The following is a 19,138-nucleotide window of genomic DNA, read 5'->3' on the forward strand; positions in this document are numbered from 1 at the left end:
AAGCCCAGTAGGTGCACAGGAACGAGGACTGGGCAGACCTGGGGTTCCTACTCCAGCTTCTCTACTTCCTGTGTGGCTTTGGGCATTGCTTAACTTCCTGAGCCTCAGTTTCCTCACCTGTAAAGTGAGGATGATAATAGGACTTCATAGGGTTGCCATGCAGGTTAAACAAGATCGTGCATGCAAAGTGACTGGCACATAGTAGGTACTCAACAGATGGTGGCTGTCATTTCAATGGTCCCTCCCAAGTTCAGCCGTTTGCCTTTTGCTCTTCCAGGGAAGAGGAAATGAAGCGTGTCCCGCTTGTGGTAGGAGGGCTCTCCTCCAGGGCATGGGGCCTGTGTGAATGAGGCTCCTTTTATAACTCCGGAGGCCCTGGGCACAGCTGTGTGATCCTCGCCCACCTAGACGGGCCCAGATCCTGGGGCCTGTGTGCTTTTGCAAGGGATTCTGTCCCTGCAGCCCAGAGTTCAGGGCTCAACTTCCCAGAGATCAGATTGTGCTCTCGGAACCTACCCGCCCAGGCCTCAGGCTGAACTGCTCACGTGGGTGGGAGGAAGGCTGCTTTCTCAGCCACGGAAAAAGTCCCCTTGTCTTTTCTTCACCTGAAGCCTCCCAGTGTGACCTCAGTGGAGGTTTGGGTGGAGCTGAGGGTGGGAGTTGTCCTCCAAAGAGCACTTTGGCTCTTTCTCCAATTGAAATAGCAGGGGTGGAGTGGGGTAGGGGGGTGGAGGAGACACCACAAAGATATTATATAAGAAGAAAGTTGCCACATGTCAACAAAGAGCTGGGTTTTTGCTAGGGTGGGGGTGGCGGGTCTCCCTGGGGGACATGATTACCGGCTGTGGTTTGCTGGGGGGGGGCTGGAGGGGAGGAAGGGGGCTGGGGGCCTGAGGCTTCCCTGGCAGCCCTTCTTGCTCTTGCTCTTCCTGGAACATAGCCCGGTGCTGTGGCCAGCTGGGGAAGGTGCTCCCTGTTCCCTCTGCCTTTCTCTCCAGCCGCAGGGAGCTTGTGGGTTATTTTTTCCAGGCAGTGCTTCTTCCTCCAGGAGTCTCGGGAAGGGGGGAGGGGAGCAGCCAGGGCAAGATTTGACCAGGCCAGAGCTTCGAGAGGGGGAAGTATACCAGGCTTGCAGCCAGAAGGGGGTTCCCTGTGAGGCTGCCCAACTTCTCTGGGGGAAATGGGGTCCAGAGAGGAAGGAAAACGGTGAGGGATTTTGATTCCCAGCTTTTTCCAGCAGTCGGACAGACAGAGGCCCAATCCAGCCTGCTGTTGCCAGAATTTGTCAGTTCCTTGAGGGGGAGGGCCTCAGAGCTCAGAAAGGAGCTTAGAAAAGCTTAAGTGATAACTGGCAACTCTTGAAAGTGCCTGTAGGCTGGCTTTTCTCCCCCCTTTCTTTCTTCTACCTCCTCCTCCTTCTCTTCCCGCCCCCCCCCCCCCCCCGTCCTGCCCCTCCCCCCTCCCAGCCTTCTGGCTGCTCCTGGGGAATGTACCTGACTGCTGCTCAGATCCTCCTCCCCACCCAACCTTGCTTTGTCTGACCTCCCCAGCTGGCCCTGGGTCACAGTCCTGGGCTCCCCAGCTCCCAGGAGTCATCCCAGAGCTGGAAGACACTTTGGGACATCTAATCCCATTCCTTCATTTTCAGATGGGGAAGTGTAGAGACAGTGAGTCCCTTGAGGTTCCCGTCTATGTCCACTTTCACCTGAGGCGGGTGGAAAGAGGAGCTGCTCCAGCGTCCTGCCCCTGGTCCCTGCCCCTCCCGGTTTGGAAGGTGGGAGGGCTGCCTCAGTGCAGGAAGAGCCCAAGAGGAGTCGGCTCCTGCTCTTGGGTGTGGCTCAGTCCCCAGCTGGCTCCGTAGTTATTTATTTGTCTGTGCGTGCGTGTGTGCGTGCCTGCGTGTGTGTCTGCATGTGTGTGTGCATGTGCGTGTGAGTTTTGTGGTTGGGAGACTGGATCTGAGTGAAAGCAGAAGTACCCATGCTATGTCAACTATGTGACAGGCAGATGGGACCTTACAGGGATGGTCAGGAGAGGAAGAAAGGGGGCCGAGGCCTCCCCTGCACAGTGGCTGCTGTGCTCTTTCTGCCCCTGCCTCCGTGCTTGCACGCTCGAGCATAAACAGCCCTTCCATGGTGCTAGCAGCTGCCTTTCCTTGCTGGCTTTGGGCAGAAGAGGTGCCAAAAATAACCGGGCGGGTACTTGCACTTGTGGGACATTCACTGTGGTCGCCTTGGGGCAGGCTTACTGGCTGTCTGCGGGCTCGGGGTGCCTTTGCCTTCCCTGCTCCTGCTCGTTCTAGCCACCCCTCTCCCCAGCTTCCCTCAGGTGATGGTACTTTCCTTTTTATTGCCCTTCCTCCAGTGAGCCCAGGAGGGTGGAGGCTCTGTGATGGGCCTGGAAGCTTTGCCAGGTATCATCCGGGGACTCTTGTCTCACCATGTTCCTGCAGGCCCTTGTGGCACAGCGGAGCCCAGGAGGGGCCTGTGCTGGGTGTGCCCCTCCTGGGTCCCTAGGCCAGATGCCCTGCGTGCCTGCAGAGCCTGACACTATTGCTGGGACGCTCAGCCCCTCGTCCTGCTCTCGCGGTCCGGCCCTGTGCTCAGCCAGCTGTGGGGCTGAGAGCGTCAGACTATTCACGTCCTCCTCCTAGGGTGTTGAAGACTGATAAGGATGCTTCTCCTGCCCAGCAGAGGGGAAAGGAAAGCACATTTATCGAGCCTTTACTTTGTGCCAGGCACTCCCTCTATGTGTTAACCTCATCTAATTCCGTGGTAACTATGAGGAGGATATTGTGCCCATTTACTGATAGGGAAACTGAGACCCACAGAGAGGCTGGCATGTTGGAGAAGCTGGCATACATTTTGTCAGACCCTAAAGCTCTGGCTCTTTTTACCATGCAGCTCACACTTCCCTGGGCTGTTTTCATGTGCACAGGAAACAATGCTTTGACCCTTGGAATGAAGTGTTGATGGTGGGAATTCAGGCACCTTTAGACCCACTGATTAGAGGAGATATTTTGGGCTGGGAAAGGCTGGGAAGACCCCTCTGAGGCCTCCCTCTCCAAACACTTCACAGGGCAGTCAGAAGCCCAGCCTGAGCCCCAAGGCCCTCCTCTGGAGGGCACCAGGCACCTGAGGGTCAGCTGTGTGTGGGTTGGGTGGGGGGGTGCCGGGGGAAGCACTCATGCATGGGAGGAGTGGAAGGGCTTAGCTTAGGCCTCCCTGAGACCTTCCAAGTGTCTCTTCCTCCCCAGACATCCAGCCTCTGTAGTCAGCCCTGAGATCAGTTCTAGGACCATAGGCCGGGGGAAGGTGGGATCTTGGGTCTCCCTTCCTGGTTGGTGGGTCTGACCCTGGGGTCCATCCTTCCAGCAGGCTGGGCCCGCTCTCTGAGAACCTGGCTGGTGTGTACTTGGGGCCTGGGCTCGATGCTGTGCTGGTGCCTGGTGCCAAGGCCTTTGGGTGTATTTCAGGAACAATAAAGAATAAATCAACACAGGAAAAAAGGCCCTGCAGCAGCTGCTCAGAGACTGAAGAAACGCGAGGAATGTGTGAGCATTTGGCAGAGGCCCTGGATCTTGACCGGGGCCTGAGAAAGGGCGCGGCTCCGACTGGCTGGCTGGGCCAGTGAGGCAGGCGGCTCTGTGGCCACCTTGGAGCTCCTCTGGGAGGCCCAGGCAGCCATGCTGACACCCCCTCTGCTGGCAGCTAGTTTTTGTGCTTCTTGGTCTCTAGCAGGTATTGGGGAGCCATATTGTCCCCAGTCTTTGGCTGCAAACCAGCAAGACACCCTCCTCGCTGCCTGCCCCAAGCCACCAAGTCGGTCTCAGCGCCTTCTGGAGCTGACCACACAGGAGACCCCGGGCTGATGCAGACACCACACGCTAGACACCCCTGTTCCACTTCCCTTCTGAGAAGGACATGAGCCAAACATCAAGGAGCTGGCACTGCCAGGAAGTGCTGGGTGTGAGAGCATCCACCTGGGAGGCGCCGACCACACCTCTACCCGGGTGATCAGCTGTGTATCCTTGGGCAAGTCACTTCACTTCCTAGGGCTTCGGTTTTATTCATCACGAAGTAGAGATTTGGACCAGTGATCTTTGGAGTGGGTGGGCACTGTCTCCCTTACTTAGGATGTGCAATGAATAGCCTTATTTAGGAACTCACGTTCTTGAGAGGAAGCCTTTCGGAGAGCCCAATGCAAGAGGTGGGTTGCTAGGGCTGGGGCTGATACTCAGTGCCCTGGGTGGGGAAGGGGGCGTTGTCACCAGTAGGAACCCAGTCATGGAGCTGACCTGACCCAGACTTTAGGCTGCCAGGGGAAGGGTCAGGAGCCTGGGCCCCATGAGGATTTGGGTTGTCTGACAAGCAGGGGAGAGTCAAGGCCTTATGTGTAAAGAGCTGTTTGCCAGCCGTGGGCGTAGGGTTGGGGAGTGTGGGAGGGGTGTGGCTTCCTCCTGAGCAGAAGGTGTGGGGCCTTCCACAGACTGTCCCCTGTGGTGGTAATCACCAGTAGCCTCTTCATTTTCAAAGCCACTCACTTCCCACGCCTCTCTCAGCCACCATTACTTGCCCAGCCGTGCTTCCAGAACACCATGGTGGTTTTCAGGCCAGCTGAAGCTGCTCTCCAGGGAGAAGATGTGAGCAGTCCCGAGGCTGCTGCCATCTATCCCAGCTAACAAGCAGGAGGCTGAGCCTGAAGCCCTGGGGAGGAAGTTTGCAGAAGGGGTCGTGGGTTCCAGTCCCTTCCTCACCTCTGTACTCCTGTGGCCTTGGGCAAGTGACTGGACCCCTTGGATCTTCAGGTTCCTCATTGGAAAAGGGGGAGAGTACTAATACCTACCTTCTTTTGAAGACTACACAGCATCATGGGTACAGAGTGCTTAGCACCATCTTGGCACGTAGTGGCTCCCTCAAGAAGTGTTAGAGATGCTGATGGTGTAAAGGAGAAAGTCTTATTTTTGTGTGATGTTGGGATTTCAGCTTGGCTCCAGGCCCTGCCCAGTGTCTTGCCAAAAGGTGTGGCCTGCCTAAGTGGAGGCTCGAAGCGTTGTTATTGGAGTTCTTGATTCTGGGCCCTGCTCTGCTCCTGGCTCTGCATCCTCAGGCGCATTTCTTTCTTTCTCTGGCTGCTTTGTGGAACGAGGAACGGACTAAGTGAACATTGGCATCCCTCAATATTTGGAATCTGTTCAGCTTCCCAGCTGGGCCTGGCTTTGCCGCTTGGCTCTGAAGACAGACGCCAACCACCTTTCTCCATGTAGTATGGAGCCTCTTACTCCAGAGAGTGAGATCCCACTGACCCTGTGGCTCCTGGCTCATCTCTGCTGTCCCCTGACCCCAAAACCCTATGGGCTTGCAGGGGCTCTTACAGATACCCTGTCTTGCGAGAAGCCGGTTCCTGACAGAGGCTGGGATTATTTCTTGGTGGGTGTGTTATATACTACGCTCTACTTGGAAGTGCTCCCAGGAAAAGCAGCAGTTGGGAGGGAGCATGAGGAAGGGGAGGGTCCACAGCTGGTTTTGTGGGGTTCTCATGTGTAGCATTCCTTTGGAAGCCCACAACAAGTGTGGAATTGGGATTTTTCTGGAAGAATGATGGAAAGACCAGGGACTTCAGACAACAGGGAAGGCAGACAACAGGGACCCAAATCTTGCTTCTGCCCCCTTAGCAGCAGGGCCTTGGTTTTTGTCTAGAATGGAGACAATAAGATGCCTAGATGGGAAGTTTGTAAGCATGGATTAGGGTATGTCAAGTGCATGGGGGAAGTGCTCTATAAATGTTTGCTTCCTTCTTTTGGATTTTCTGTAGACTGGCAGGGGGGGTGAAAATATTTGCCTGTGGCCTTTTTACTGGGGAGAAGCAGGCTGCATAGCAAACTGTTACTGCCCTACAGGCTTCTCCCTCCCACAGTTGTTTTGATTCTGGGGTCAAGCTTGAGGTCAGGTTCAGTGTGTGTCCGGTAGAGGGGATGAGTGAGGGGCTACTCAGGCATTTGCAAAAATCTGACGTCTGCCGCTTCCTGGGGGTGTGCAGAAGGCGCAGAGACCATGATCTGAGGGAGTGGCCTTTCTGGGCTGGGAGAATTTGACTGGTTACTTATACCTTCATTTCCTGTAAATTCCCCAAATTTCCTTCTGTTGTTAATTTTTAATTCCGTTTCATTTTGATTGGAGAACATGCTTTGTATATGGTTTCACTTCTTTTGAATTTATTGAGACTTGTTTTATCGGCTAATTTGTGGTCTATCCTTAAGAATATTCCATGTGTTCTTGAGAAGAATGTGTATTCTGCTGTTGTTGGGTGGAATGTTCTGTGGCTATCTGTTAGGTCTAGTTGCTTCTTGGTGTTGAAGTCTTCCGTTCCTTGTCGATCTTCTGGTTAGTTCTTCGGTCCGTTATTCAGAGTGGACCGTTACTGAAGTCTCCGGCTGTTGCTGTTGGATTGTCTGTTTCTCCCTTCCATGCTGATAGTTTTTGCCTCATGTATACTGGGGACTCTGTTGTTAGGTGCCTATAGTTTCTGGTTGTAATATTCTCTTGAGGGATGGATGCTTTTATCATTATAAAAGGCCTTTCTTTGCCTCTGGAGGAATTTCTGTCTTAAAGCCTATTAGCATAATATTAGCGTGGCCGGTGCAGCTCTCTGGTTACCCTTTACTCGATCTATCTTTTTCCATCCATTTACTTTCAACCTGTTTGTGTCCTTGAATCTAAAGTGTATGTCTCCTGTAAACAGCATATGGTTGGATTGTGTTTGGCTTTTTTTTTTTTCTAAGCCATTTTCCCCACCTCTCCCTTTTAATTAGAGTGTTTGATCTATTTACATTTAAAATAATTATTGACAGGATAGGGTTTATGTCTGCCATTTTGCTATTGATTTCTGTCTTATGTCTTTTTGTTTGTTTCTTTGTTACTCCATTACTGTCTTCTTTTGTGTTAAGTAGGTATTTTCAAGTGTATCATTCCTGACTTATAAAATGGGATCGAGAAGAATGAGGGTTCAGTGCGATTTTGCCGGCAATGCAGTTAGCACCATGCCCGACAAATACTAAGTGCCCAGTGGACAGGGCACTCCTGTGGGCCTCTGGCGTGGTCAGAGCCATGGTCGACCCTGGGGCTAACTGAGAGCAAAGTCCACTCAGGGCTCAGTGGGACTCCTTTGATCTCCTAGGCCGCGTATGGCCCTCTGGCAGTCGGCTCCTTGGGGGAGGAAGGAGCAGTGAGTGGGTCCTTGGAAACCACATTATGCCCTTCCCTGACCCTCTCATCGTTCCCCTGCTCTAGCACGAGGCACCACCTGGGTTGCCTAAGAAGCATTGCAGCTTTCCACCCCCCACTCCTCACCAGACCGATAAACCCATCTCTTAGGGGAGGCTGGAGAATCACTGCTCAACGTAGATGGGCAGCAGGTTGTGAGAGAGAGAGATCTGGTTTGGAGTTGGCAGGCTTGGATCTGAATCCTGGCTCCTCACTGTGTCCTCGGGCTGTGACCTGGAACAAGTTACTTTTCAGTGCCAACCTTTTCTCGTCGCTCAGATGGGAATAGTGGTTACACAAGTAAGCAGTACCACACACAAGGGCCATGTGGTCAGTGCTGGTGGCTAATATTTCATGTCGCAGGCGCTGGTTACCAAGGTGTTTGTCCTGCCCTGCCCCCCCCCCATTGCCCCGCCCAGAGCTCCTAAGTTCCTCAAAGGCAGGAACCGGTGAGCCACAGCTCCCCCTGCATGGGCCACTGTGCGTTATAATCAGTGTGTGTTTCTGTGTCTCCTGCATTAGACTGGGAGCTCTGTGCAGGCAGGGACTGTGCCCTGTGTCCTGTGTCTCCCCAGAGCCTGGAGGGCTACAGAGGTGTATGTGTGTGAGATGGGGGTGGAGGGTGGGGGTTGGGAGGGGGAGTTGTTAGGTAGGCAGGGTGAGTTCATGTTAAGGGAGGCCCCTGTGAGATAGCCATTCTGTGTTTTAGCCTGGGGCAGAGTCTAGCCCTGGGGCTTAGGCACAGACTCCAGAGGGCCCTGCCCTAGACCTGCTGGGAGCCCGGCCTTTCCAAAGGGGAGGAGGGGTTGGAGCAGACTCGGGGGTGTGAGTCCCTTAAGGCACAGAGAAGGTTATAAGGAGACCAAGGGCTCCCCACGAGGCCCTTTCCAGAGGTTCAGCCACTTAGGGCCTTACTGATATTTGCTGTATCTTCTCTGGAGAAAGCCAAAACCCTCCAGCTTTTACCTTGGTCTCCTGGGACTCCCAAATCCTGCTGGAAGGGATTTTCCTAGGCTGCCTGTGATTGTTGGTGGCCCTTGCCTAGAAGGGAGGCGGCCAGTCCCCTCCATGTAGGCAGAAGCTGAGCCTGGGGGTTTGATCCTTTCCAGGCTCTTCCTGGGACTCTGTTTTCTCTCTGTTTCTCCCCTGTAAAACAGACCTGGCTCTCCGGGCTTCCTACGGACTGCCTGAGGGTGCTGGTTGGCACTGGAGGGGAGGGACTGTGAAGGTAGAAGTCTGAATGAAGACAAAGGGTTCCCCTGTCACACACAGCCCTTTAACAGCATCTTAGTGTTGGCGTTTTTACCGTCACAGCTCAGACTGCAGACAGCTGGAACCCTGGCCAAACCTGAGCCTGACCAGCTTAATGGCTGAGATGCCTGGGGCCCTATCGGCCTGGGCTCTGCATTTCAGAGCTGAAGCTGAGTCTGGAGAAGTGTTAATCTGGGGACTCTCTGGGTTGGGAATGGGCAGATCATAGGGCCTGATTTCTCATGCCCCCCCACCCCCGGGGAAGTGACACTTGTCAGAGGCAGGTCCTTGTCCCTGTTGCTGGTGTCTCCTTCCTTACTGGTTTGCAAACTCATTATGAACAGGACTTATGTGTCCAGTGGTTTGGAGGCATGGGGCCCTTTAGCCTGGTGTGAACTCCAGTTAAAGGGAGTGGGGGATACAGCAATGCAGATGATTGCACTGTGTCCAGAGGGAAGGTTTATCTAGGGCCTGGGCAACTCTTGCTGGCCCAAGATGACAGTTCCAGGCCACTTGCCTAGTGTGGTTGTGAGAGTACCTGAGAGAGAACTTTCCAGGATATGAGTGTGGGCTGGAGGGCCAGCTGGGCCATGCCGGGCTCCTCTAAGGAGGGCCCCTCATCACTGCCCTCGGGCATCCTAGCTGGACACCTTGGTGTCTCAAGGCCCAGCCCAGCCACATCAGGGCATGAGGTGAACAGATCCACAGGCTCGTGTCTCTGGCTATGGTCTAAGCAAGGGTGGGAAGCCGTGGGGGAAGAAAAATTGGACAGGGCAACGGAGGGGCTGGCACTTTTCCAGTTGGCCCGCATGTGGTGTGGGGCAGCAGGTGACAGTCAAGGGGCGAGTAGCTTGTGGGCCAGCAATTCGAGAAGGATTCCTATTCAGCTTCCTCCGAGACAGCCTGGGACTATTACTGATGGGACGAGGTGGGATGGGGTTTGGAGGCGGGAATTTTTCACTTCATCTCAGGACCACGGGGATCTCGGATGTGCATCAGGGAGTGAGACAGGGAGCCAGGGCCGGGGGAGCCCAGGGCGGACGCGCGGGCCATGAGTAGTGCCCCTGCCCGGGTAGAGCTCTGACTCACCTTGGGCGCAGTCTTGAATGAGCACCCCACGAGGCAGATACAAGCCAAGTGCCAAGGTACAGCTCTGCAAACTCTGCTCCATGGAGCTTGCTGTCTGCTGGGGACAAAGGAATAGGCATCTGGAATTTCTAGCGCTGAACTTGGGGGGCTGGGGGGATGGCGGTTGGGAAGTGTTGTGGGCGCATAGGGAAGCTCCTGGCTTAGCCCTCGGGGAGGAGGACTTCCCAGAGGAAACGGTGTCTCTGATCTGAAGGACAAGTAGGACCTGGCCAGATGAGAGGGTTGGGAAGGTGTCATGGGCAGAGGTGCTGCCTTCCAAAGACCTGGAAGCAAAGCAGGAGCACCACCGACTGAGGGCCCAAGCACGGCAGGTTGAGAGGTGGCCAAAGTCTGCAGGACTTGTGGGCAGGATAGGGAGTTTAGACTTTGTCCTAACATAGCCTCCTTGGTGCTCAGGGAATTGGCTGGCCTAGAGATTTGTTAGATGCCATAAATAGGTGTATTGTCTTGGTTGGGGCTACGTGAGCTCTGACTCTCTGTCTTCCCAGTGCTGAGTTTGTGGGGCTGAGAGTGGCCCAGGTTGTAGGAGCAAGAGCTTTAGCAAGAAGGGTCAGGAGGGTCCTCCAGTCAACTCTGGAACCCGGTCAGAGCTGAGCCCCTGCAGCTGCTGGGACCAAGCGAAGCACCTCCCTCCTGGCCCGTGTAACCTTGACTCAAAATGGTCTTGTCTCTCAGATGGCCACACTCAGTGTCTGGAGCTTGTGGGTGGCCCTGGTCTCCTGGTGGTCATGGCCTGGCTCCACTGCCCTGTGGTGAGGGCTCACTGGACTCTCCAGCCAGTGTTGGGCATGTGGCAGGGCTTCTGAGGGCATTTGGGGAACTGTATGTGTTCTGCTTGCCCTTCCTGGAAGGCATGGTGTCACCATCAGCATGGAGTGGCCAGAGGCCTTTCTAGCACTTTCCCTCATGCGTCTGCAAAACACATACGCGGGTTCAGCACTGTTTTCTTTTCTTGGTGCACGTTGCTTTCTTCCGTAGAGAGAAAGTGTTTTCCACCACAGATCCTCCTGAAAGCCTCATAGGTCCCGGTCATTGATAACGGACTCTTGCCTTGTCTTCAGCCCAGGGGCATCTCTGGGTCCGGTCAGAGATTGGTTACAGCAGTGAGGTGCCCGGAGGAAGGGAGAGTAAATAAAGCGGGGACAGACAAACAGACTGATAAGTGGGTTGCACTGTCTGGGGCCCCTTGGTGACTGTGGGTTTCCTTTTGCAGTGTTCTTGCATCCGCTGTTTGAGACCCTGCAGCTGGTCCCGGGGGTGAACTGCCTGCAGAAGTTCCTCATTACACCCTCTTCCCTGTACCCTCAGGGAGTTGGCCCCTAGGTCAGTAGCCTTCGGAAAAGATGGCTTCCTTCCTCTTCCTCATTGGGAGGAAGGCCAGGCTGACTTCCACCTGAGGAACAGAGAAGTGGGGCTGGGGCACAAGAAATGAGAGGAAGTGGCTTAGTCCTGCCCAGAGTTGCAGGCTGTGAGGTACGAGTAGGGTATGAGAGCTGGAAGCCCCACCAGCAGCAACTAGACCTGAGGCAGGGGTGAGCTTGCAGGGGCTGGAGAGTCCAGGCCCAGAGGGCTGGGCCGAAGTGGCCAGTGCAGTCTCAGGCCTTCCTGTGGGTGGCCCCCCACACTCCCTTGTGGGTGGCTCCCCATACTCCCTTGTGGGTGGCCCTTCTGTGGTGAAGCCCCATTTCTTCCCTCCCTTCCTGTAGGACTGAGGTCCTCAGCAGTACGGGAGGAGAAGTAGGAGAGGTTTACCTGCCAACTGTTTGCGCAGGGGTGAGGAGCCTCTCAGGGAGGAGGGATATCTGTGTCCAGAAATCCTTGCTCTGAGATGGTGGGGAGAATATAAAAGGGGGGATGCAGAGAGGGACCTGGTGTCTTTGTGGCATGTCGTAGGGACAAGGAAGAAGAGCTTGGTCTTGGAGGCAGACAGACCTGGGTTCAAGTCCTGGCCCTGCAACATAATTACTGTGTGACCGTTGTCAGGTTACTTAGCCCCTCGGATCCTCAACTAGCTCATCTGTAAAATGGAGGTTAAAATAGCAATGCTTCATACTGCCTTATAATGCTGTTGTGGAAACTAAACCTATGCAAAGCACTTAGGAAAGGCCTGGCACAGGTGCCTTCTTCTCCTGCCACCACAGCCGCCGCCGCCACCACTGCCGCCACCACCACCACCACCACCACCGCTCCTTGGAGCCGTTCTGCCTTGGCGTGGCCCCTCCCCTCCTACCTCTAGGGTTCCCAGGCATCTTTCACTCTTCTCATTCCCCTCAGATCATGACCTTTCTTCTCTGAAGGTCCCAGGTCCGGGTGTCTGTGCTCGGGGCACTCTTAGCCTTGCCAGTGGGGGTGACAGGAAGGCCTCTGCAGAAGCTTCTGGGGTGATTCAGCCTCCCCAGAATCGGCCCCCTTGGTTTCTTCTGAGCAAGTTCCCAGCGCAGCTTTGGAAACCTCCTGTGGGATCCTGAGTGCTGGTCCTTCTTGACACGCAGGGCGGAGGATGGGAGGCTGACCAGCCTGACCAAGCGGCTGCTGGTGAGCCAGCGTGGGGCCCAGGGCCCCAGGTCGGCACAGCCCTGCCCCAAGCTGCATTCGCAGACTCCGCCTCCATCTCACTCAGCCCAACCTGCAGAACTCACTCTCCCTGGGCTCCAGGTGGCCATCCCCCAAGCCTGGTGCCTGTGTACCCTCCACTAGGTGCACGCTTCCCACGTGCACACGAGCTCCTCTGCCACGTGGGCCTCCCCTTCCTCCAGGCCCGAGCCCGTGAGCCGGGGCTGTGGCTCAAAGGCAACAAGGCTGTAATCGGGGCAGGGTGGCAGCCTGTCAGGGCAGGAGAAGCACTGGTGCCTGGGAGCACCTGAGGGGCTCTGGGGGGGGCCCCCCTGGAGGCACGTGGACCGGCCAGCTCCCCCTTGGCGCCTCCCCAGCCCCTAGGGCACATTCTTCCTTCCTCTGTTTTGCTCCTGCAGGCGCAGGCTTCTCATTTGCGCACGCGGATTGGAGAGGCAGAGCCTGGCTCCTGTAGCCGGGGCAGTCCCAGCCCGCAGCTTCACCCTAGCGCCCAGGGTTATTTTCATGGGGGGAGGGGGCTGGCTTTGGGGTCTGTGCTCCGAATCGGGCTGGCTGTCAGGGAATGAGAGTTTAAAGGCAAGAGAAAGAGGTTTGTTCTAAAGGTGGTTTCTGTGGCCCTCCGCACTCCCTGCTTGTCCAAACTGTCCCCCCGCTGCCAGGGCCAGGGTGACTTGGATGTCCATCTAGTCTTTCCCTCCCTCCCCCGTCTTCCATAAGTGAAGACAAAGGGGGTGCTAGCGGGAAGCGCTGTCTGCTTACTTCAGGGCCCGGAGCTGAGGAAGGAAATGGAGGAGGAAGTCCCTCCCCTTCTGGGTGCTGGTGAAAGTGAAAGGCAGGTGGAGGGGGGGCTGGAGTGAGTCACTGCAGCTCCGGGAGGGGAAGGGCTGGCGAGCTGCGGAAGCCTGTGAGCGGGTGATAGGGGGCCTCGCACGAGAGCACCGAGAGCCGGCCTTCACCACCCAGCCCCAGCCCTCCTTGCCTGGGCTGGTTTCCCGGCAACTCCTGGGACTACTAAGTAGGACCTGGAGCTTCTAGGGTCTGAGGTCTGGGGTTGGTCTGGACCTGCGGATTTATTCCCCCGGGCTTCCTGAGCTCCCCTCCCCTCTCTCCCCTTCCCTCCTGGCCTGACTGGCTCAGGTCCAGAATTTTGGCAGCATTGGGAAGAGGTAGGCCTTGTAGCTCCCACCCTCACCAACTTCCCAGGGAGGGGGAAAAAAACAACCCTCTCTGAAGAAAGAGTCTTTGAAAATACATGCAAGGTATACATGTAGGTAATAAAAATACATGTAAGTTATAAAATACTGGGCTTGATTTTGAAAGTCCTGCAGCAGGATAAATAGAGCAACCTGTTTTGGGGTGGTATATATATATATATATATCCCCCCCCCACACACACATATATATAATCAAGTTAGAAAATAAACACAGACACTATGAACCCTTTAAGTCACACCATGTCACAGAAGAACATTTCAGACCTAAGTTCTAGCAGTCTGCACCCCTCAGTATTGTAGTTGTACCAGTCCTTTGCTCAGCAAACCAGGAGCTCTTTGGCAGTGGAGGCTGGGAGGTGAGGATTGCTGACCAGGTACCAGGCTGGATACCGCCTCCAGCCAGCTAGGGCTGCAGAACAGGTTCTGTGCTGGTTTGGGGAAGATTCTGGCAGCCACAGTCCCACCCAGCCGCTCCTCCCAGGGGTGGGGCTAGAACTGCACAAACCCTTGTAGGGCCTCACCTACATGCCTCAGTGCAAAGGACTCTGCAAGGACCTGGTGGGCTCCCCACCCTGGAGCCTCATAGTTAGGAATGACCCCTGTTGTCTCCACTTCCTGCGTCTGGGATACGTTTGGAGCGTCAGAGGAGGTGCTGTCTGGAGAAAACTTCTTTTGGGTCTGGTGGGGAGGCTACTGCGTGGACTGATGTACTCAGCCCATGGGCAGCCAGACCTGGCCTCAGAGAAGGTCTTTGTTGCCCCTTTTCCCATCTTGGCTGCAGGAACTCAGACTGGATCTCAGCCCCACTTGTTCCCTGGCAAGTGCCTGTGTGCACACCCAAATGCTGCAGGGTGAGGTGGTGGGACAAGGAGAGTCACCAAGTGCTGCCTTCCGGTCGTTTCCCCGAGGCCCTGACTCCTGCCTCACCAGGGCTGCTCTGTGAACGTGGGCCCCTCCCTCACACTTGTGCTGACATCTGGGGCATCCTGGGAGGCTGTGACTGATGCTGTCGCTTTTCTGTCTGCAGGCTCCGGGGTCCTGTGGACCATCATGAACTGGGAAAAGTAGACGAGCCCAAGAACCTCTCCAGGAAGAGCAAGGAAGAGCCGAGCGTTCTTTCTCCCTGTGCCTGACCTCATCCCCCCCTGCTCTGCCCCCACTGGCTCCTGGACAAGAGCTGGGCTTCCAGCAGGACCTTCCCACAGGGGATGGGCAACTGGTGAAGTAGGGCTCACTGCCAGGGCCCCAGTTGGCCACACCATGAACCTCCAGGCCCAGCCCAAGGCTCAGAACAAGCGGAAGCGTTGCCTCTTTGGGGACCAGGAACCAGCTCCCAAGGAGCAGCCCCCAGCCCTGCAGGCCCCACAGCAGCCCCCTGCCCCTCCACAGTCCACCAGAGTGAAGGAGGAGCCTTACTTTGGGCACGAGGGTCCAGCAGGGGCCGCCCCCGTCTCCCAACCTGTGGAGCTGCCCCCTCCCAACAGCCTGGCCCTGCTGAACTCCGTGGTGTACGGTTCCGAGCGGACCACGGCGGCCATGTTGTCCCAGCAGGTGGGCTCCGTCAAGTGGCCCAACTCGGTGATGGCTCCAGGGCGGGGCCCTGAGCGCGGAGGCGGTGGGGGCGTCAGTGACAGCGGCTGGCAGCAGCAGCCGGGCCAGCCTCCACCCCACACCACGTGGAACCGCCACAGCCTGCCCCTCTACAGTGGACCCAAGGGGAGCCCTCATCCCGCCATGGGGGTCTCCACCTACTACAACCACCCCGAGGCGCTGAAGCGGGAGAAAGGTGGGGGGCCGCAGCTGGACCGCTATGGAAACGCCGTGCGGCCAATGATGCCACAGAAGGTGCAGCTGGAGGTGGGGCGGCCCCAGACGCCCCTGAACTCTTTCCATGTGGCCAAGAAGCCCCCAAACCAGACACTGCCCCTGCAGCCCTTCCAGCTGGCGTTCGGCCACCAGGTGAACCGGCAGGTCTTCCGGCAGGGCCCCCCGCCCCCCAACCCGGTTGCGGCTTTCCCGCCGCAGAAGCAGCCGCAGCAGCAGCAACAGCAGCAGCAGCAACAGGCCCTCCCGCAGATGCCGCTCTTTGAGAACTTCTATCCCATGCAGCAGCCACCGTCTCAGCAGCCCCAGGACTTCGGCCTGCCGCCGGCCGGGCCCCTGGGGCAGTCCCACCTGGCTCACCACAGCATGGCGCCCTACCCCTTTCCCCCCAACCCTGATATGAACCCAGAACTGCGCAAGGCCCTCCTGCAGGAGTCAGCCCCACAGCCTGTGCTACCTCAGTCCCAGATCGCCTTCCCCCGCCGCTCCCGCCGCCTCTCGAAGGAGGGTGTCCTGCCTTCTGCCCCCCTGGATGTGGCCGGCACCCAACCTGGCCAGGAGCCCACCAGCAACCTGTTCCTACATCACTGGCCCCCACAGCAGCCGCTGCCCGGCCCCCTGGGGCAGCCCCATCCCGAAGCCCTGGGATTCCCGCTGGAGCTCAGGGAGTCGCAGTTGCTGTCTGATGGGGAGAGACTGGCACCCAACGGTCGGGAGCGGGAGGCTCCCACGATGGGCAACGAGGAGGGCGTGCGGGCAGTGGGCACAGGGGACTGTGGGCAGGTGCTACGGGGTGGGGTGATCCAGAGCACTCGACGGAGGCGCCGGGCATCCCAGGAGGCCAATTTGCTGACCCTGGCCCAGAAGGCAGTGGAGCTGGCCTCACTGCAGAACGCAAAGGTGAGAGTGGCACGGGATGGAGGCCTGGCCTGGCAGAGGGCAGGGTGAGCTGTGTCTGCGGCCAAGGGAGAGCAAGGGATCACAAGTCCACAGGGCAGTTTTCTCACTTGATTGAAGGAAACTGAAAGCACCCACAGGCTTCAGGGAGTTCTGAACTCCCTGCGGGCAAAGAATTTCTCCGTAGGTACATTCGTCCCTGAAGGAAGGATAAAGTTTGTACACATAGGTTTGTGGGCAGGAAGGTGCTGTACACCGTTGTGGGTTGGCTTCTTCATTTGGCACGTGAAGGATTGGGAGTAGGGGCACGTGAAGCATTGCCAGATCCGGTATACTAAAACAAGAAGGTGGCAGTGGTTACACAGGTGATTACCCTTGCCAAAGTGCTTCGAACTAATTAAGCATTGGTGCATTTTGTTGTATGTAAATTTTGCAGCAATCAAGTTGATTTAAAAGAAATGACAGTAACGGCGCCTGGGTGGCTCAGTCGTTAAGCGTCTGCCTTTGGCTCAGGGCGTGATCCCGGTGTTCTGGGATCAAGCCCCACATCAGGCTCCTCCGCTGGGAGCCTGCTTCTTCCTCTCCCACTCCCCCTGCTTGTGTTCCCTCTCTCGCTGGCTGTCTCTCTGTCAAATAAATAAAATCTTAAAAAAAAAAAAAAGAAAGAAATGACAATAACAGTGGGGAAGAAGAATGAACAGAATCTGGGTACCTCTCTTGTACTTGCAGTTTCTTATACACAAATAATTGGTTACGAAACCCTATGACAGGGATGCTGCCATTATCCCATTTTATTGCTAAAGAAGCTGAGGCCCAAGGAGTATTTCCCAAGGTCACAAAGCTAAGATAAAAGTCTGGTATTTGGCTCCAAAGCAAGTGTTTGCACCTTCCCTCCCTAGGAGTTTCAACCCCACCCCCCACACCCCCTCCCCCCACGCCAATGGGCCAGGCTGATCTTGTCAGAGTCTGTAGAATTTGACTTCCCTCCAGCCAGTTGCCAATGGGGAAAAGGTACAAAGACCACCATTACCTGGCAACAGGTTCCTTGCAGGGATATGTTTTGAATTTAGATACTATTTCACGTGCCATGCACTGTGCAGGCCAAACAAAACACATCTGTAAGCCACCTGTGGCCCAGGATGGCTATCTGGGGACCCCTGTGCCAGGCCAGCATCGGAAGCCCTGGCAGAAGGGAGTTTATGGAGAGTATTTGGGAGTGTGGTGAGAGAAAAGGTATTCAGGGAAAAACCATTGGGAACCATCGTGGGTGTTTGAGTTCCCGAATCAAACATGACTAGGGGTCTTGGACTTACCAGGACTTATCTTCTAAACCTTACCTTACTTCTGTTCCCCCTCCCTCTCTTCTCCAGGATGCCAGTGGCTCCGAGGAGAAGCGGAAAAGTGTGTTGGCTTCAACTACCAAGTGTGGGGTGGAGTTTTCTGAGCCTTCCTTAGCTGCCAAGCGAGCACGGGAGGACAGCGGGATGGTACCCCTCATCATCCCAGTGTCTGTGCCTGTGCGGACTGTGGACCCAACTGAGGCGGCCCAAGCTGGAGGTGTTGACGAGGACGGGAAGGGTCCTGAACAGAACCCCACTGAACACAAGCCGTCTGTCATCGTCACCCGCAGGCGGTCCACCCGTATCCCTGGGACTGATGCCCCAGCTCAGGTATGAGAGGCTCCCCATGCAAACACCCCTTGAACCTGTGTGCTCCTGGGGGCCTAGTACCCTATGGGAAAAAGGAGAACATGGCAAATATAGGAGGGATTCAAGCAACCTGTGGAGATACTATTTTCCAAACCAAACTTACGGATAAATGCACTGTGGGAGACAGTGAGATAGTTTTATACTTGAAATTGAGACTGCCTAGGAAAATCTAGGATGTGTGAATCTCTTTCATTTCAGGTCAGCAAATTTTGGCTTCAAATATGGGTCAGGTTTTGTGCGAGGCCCTGGGATGCAGAGATGTTTACTTGTTCTGTCAGACAAACATATATATGTTAAAATCTCTCGCTAAGATTGAGGTTTTATCTATTTCATCTTTTAGTTTTATCAGTATTTGTTTTATATATTTTGATGCTATGTTATTAGTTGCTTATTCATTTAGAAGTGGATTAGACACATCATTATGAAATGTTTCTATTTATCTTTAGTAATCTTTTTGCCTCTCAAAGTCTAGTTTGTGAAACATTTAGTTTTCTTTTGGGTAGTGTTGCAGGGAAGGAGATGGATGAGATGTGTATCTTTTCCATCTTTTTACTTTTAGCCCTTCTGTATCCTTATGCTTAAGGTGTATCTTTCAAGTGGCCTATAATTGGGGTTTGTTATTATCTGTTCAGACAACCTTTGTCTTTTAGAACATTGATATAGTTTCCTTTTAACGTAATTACTAAAATACTTGGGTTTAAATCTGCCTTCTTACTGTTTGCCTCTTATTTAGCCCGTATTGCCTTTTCTGTTTCTTTTCTTTACCCCCTCACCCCCTTTGGATTGATTGGGTTTGTTATTCCATTTTCCCTCTTTATTAGTTTATTAGTTATAAACTTGTTTATTATTCTTATTTACTTAATTATTACTCTTTCATTTATTTATTACTCTTTTAGTAATTATCCAGGCAGCCTTTCTTCCATGGATTAATGTGAGAGAACTAAAAAGGAATTTGAATGACTACCCTTCTCAGTTCACTGGAGGGCGGCACAAATCTGGTACCATTCTAGATGCACGGGCGAGAAGCCAAGTCATCACATCAGTGAGCGCCTTGTGGCAGTAGGGCTTAATTCTCTGGTTGAAGAGAGCTACTAGAGAGTAAAACACGCATTCTTGGCTGATTGAAATCTAATATAAATTAGTATTTTACCTCTTCCAGAACAATGCAAAGTTCTTACAACACTTTAACTCCACTTTTCACCAGTCTCTCACTTGTAGAATTATTAACACGTATTTTCATTCTCTAAACATTTTAACA

The 19,138-nt window shown here is 54.8% G+C and overlaps 1 protein-coding gene across 4 annotated transcripts in view; it reads left to right on the plus strand.

Annotated features, from left to right (window-relative positions):
• Positions 1-19,138, plus strand: part of MIDEAS (mitotic deacetylase associated SANT domain protein) — a 62,775-nt gene that overhangs the window by 25,933 nt on the left and 17,704 nt on the right. For all 4 annotated transcript variants that reach the window (XM_057318485.1, XM_026519540.4, XM_057318484.1 and 1 more), the window contains exons 2-3: positions 14,478-16,174; positions 17,542-17,841. In XM_057318485.1, the coding sequence (XP_057174468.1) occupies positions 14,711-16,174; positions 17,542-17,841 (1,764 nt within the window). In that variant the 5' untranslated portion in view covers positions 14,478-14,710. The remainder of the gene's footprint in view (positions 1-14,477; positions 16,175-17,541; positions 17,842-19,138) is intronic.

Source organism: Ursus arctos, unplaced genomic scaffold (genome assembly GCF_023065955.2).
Source record: "Ursus arctos isolate Adak ecotype North America unplaced genomic scaffold, UrsArc2.0 scaffold_25, whole genome shotgun sequence".
Classification (NCBI taxonomy): domain Eukaryota; kingdom Metazoa; phylum Chordata; class Mammalia; order Carnivora; family Ursidae; genus Ursus; species Ursus arctos.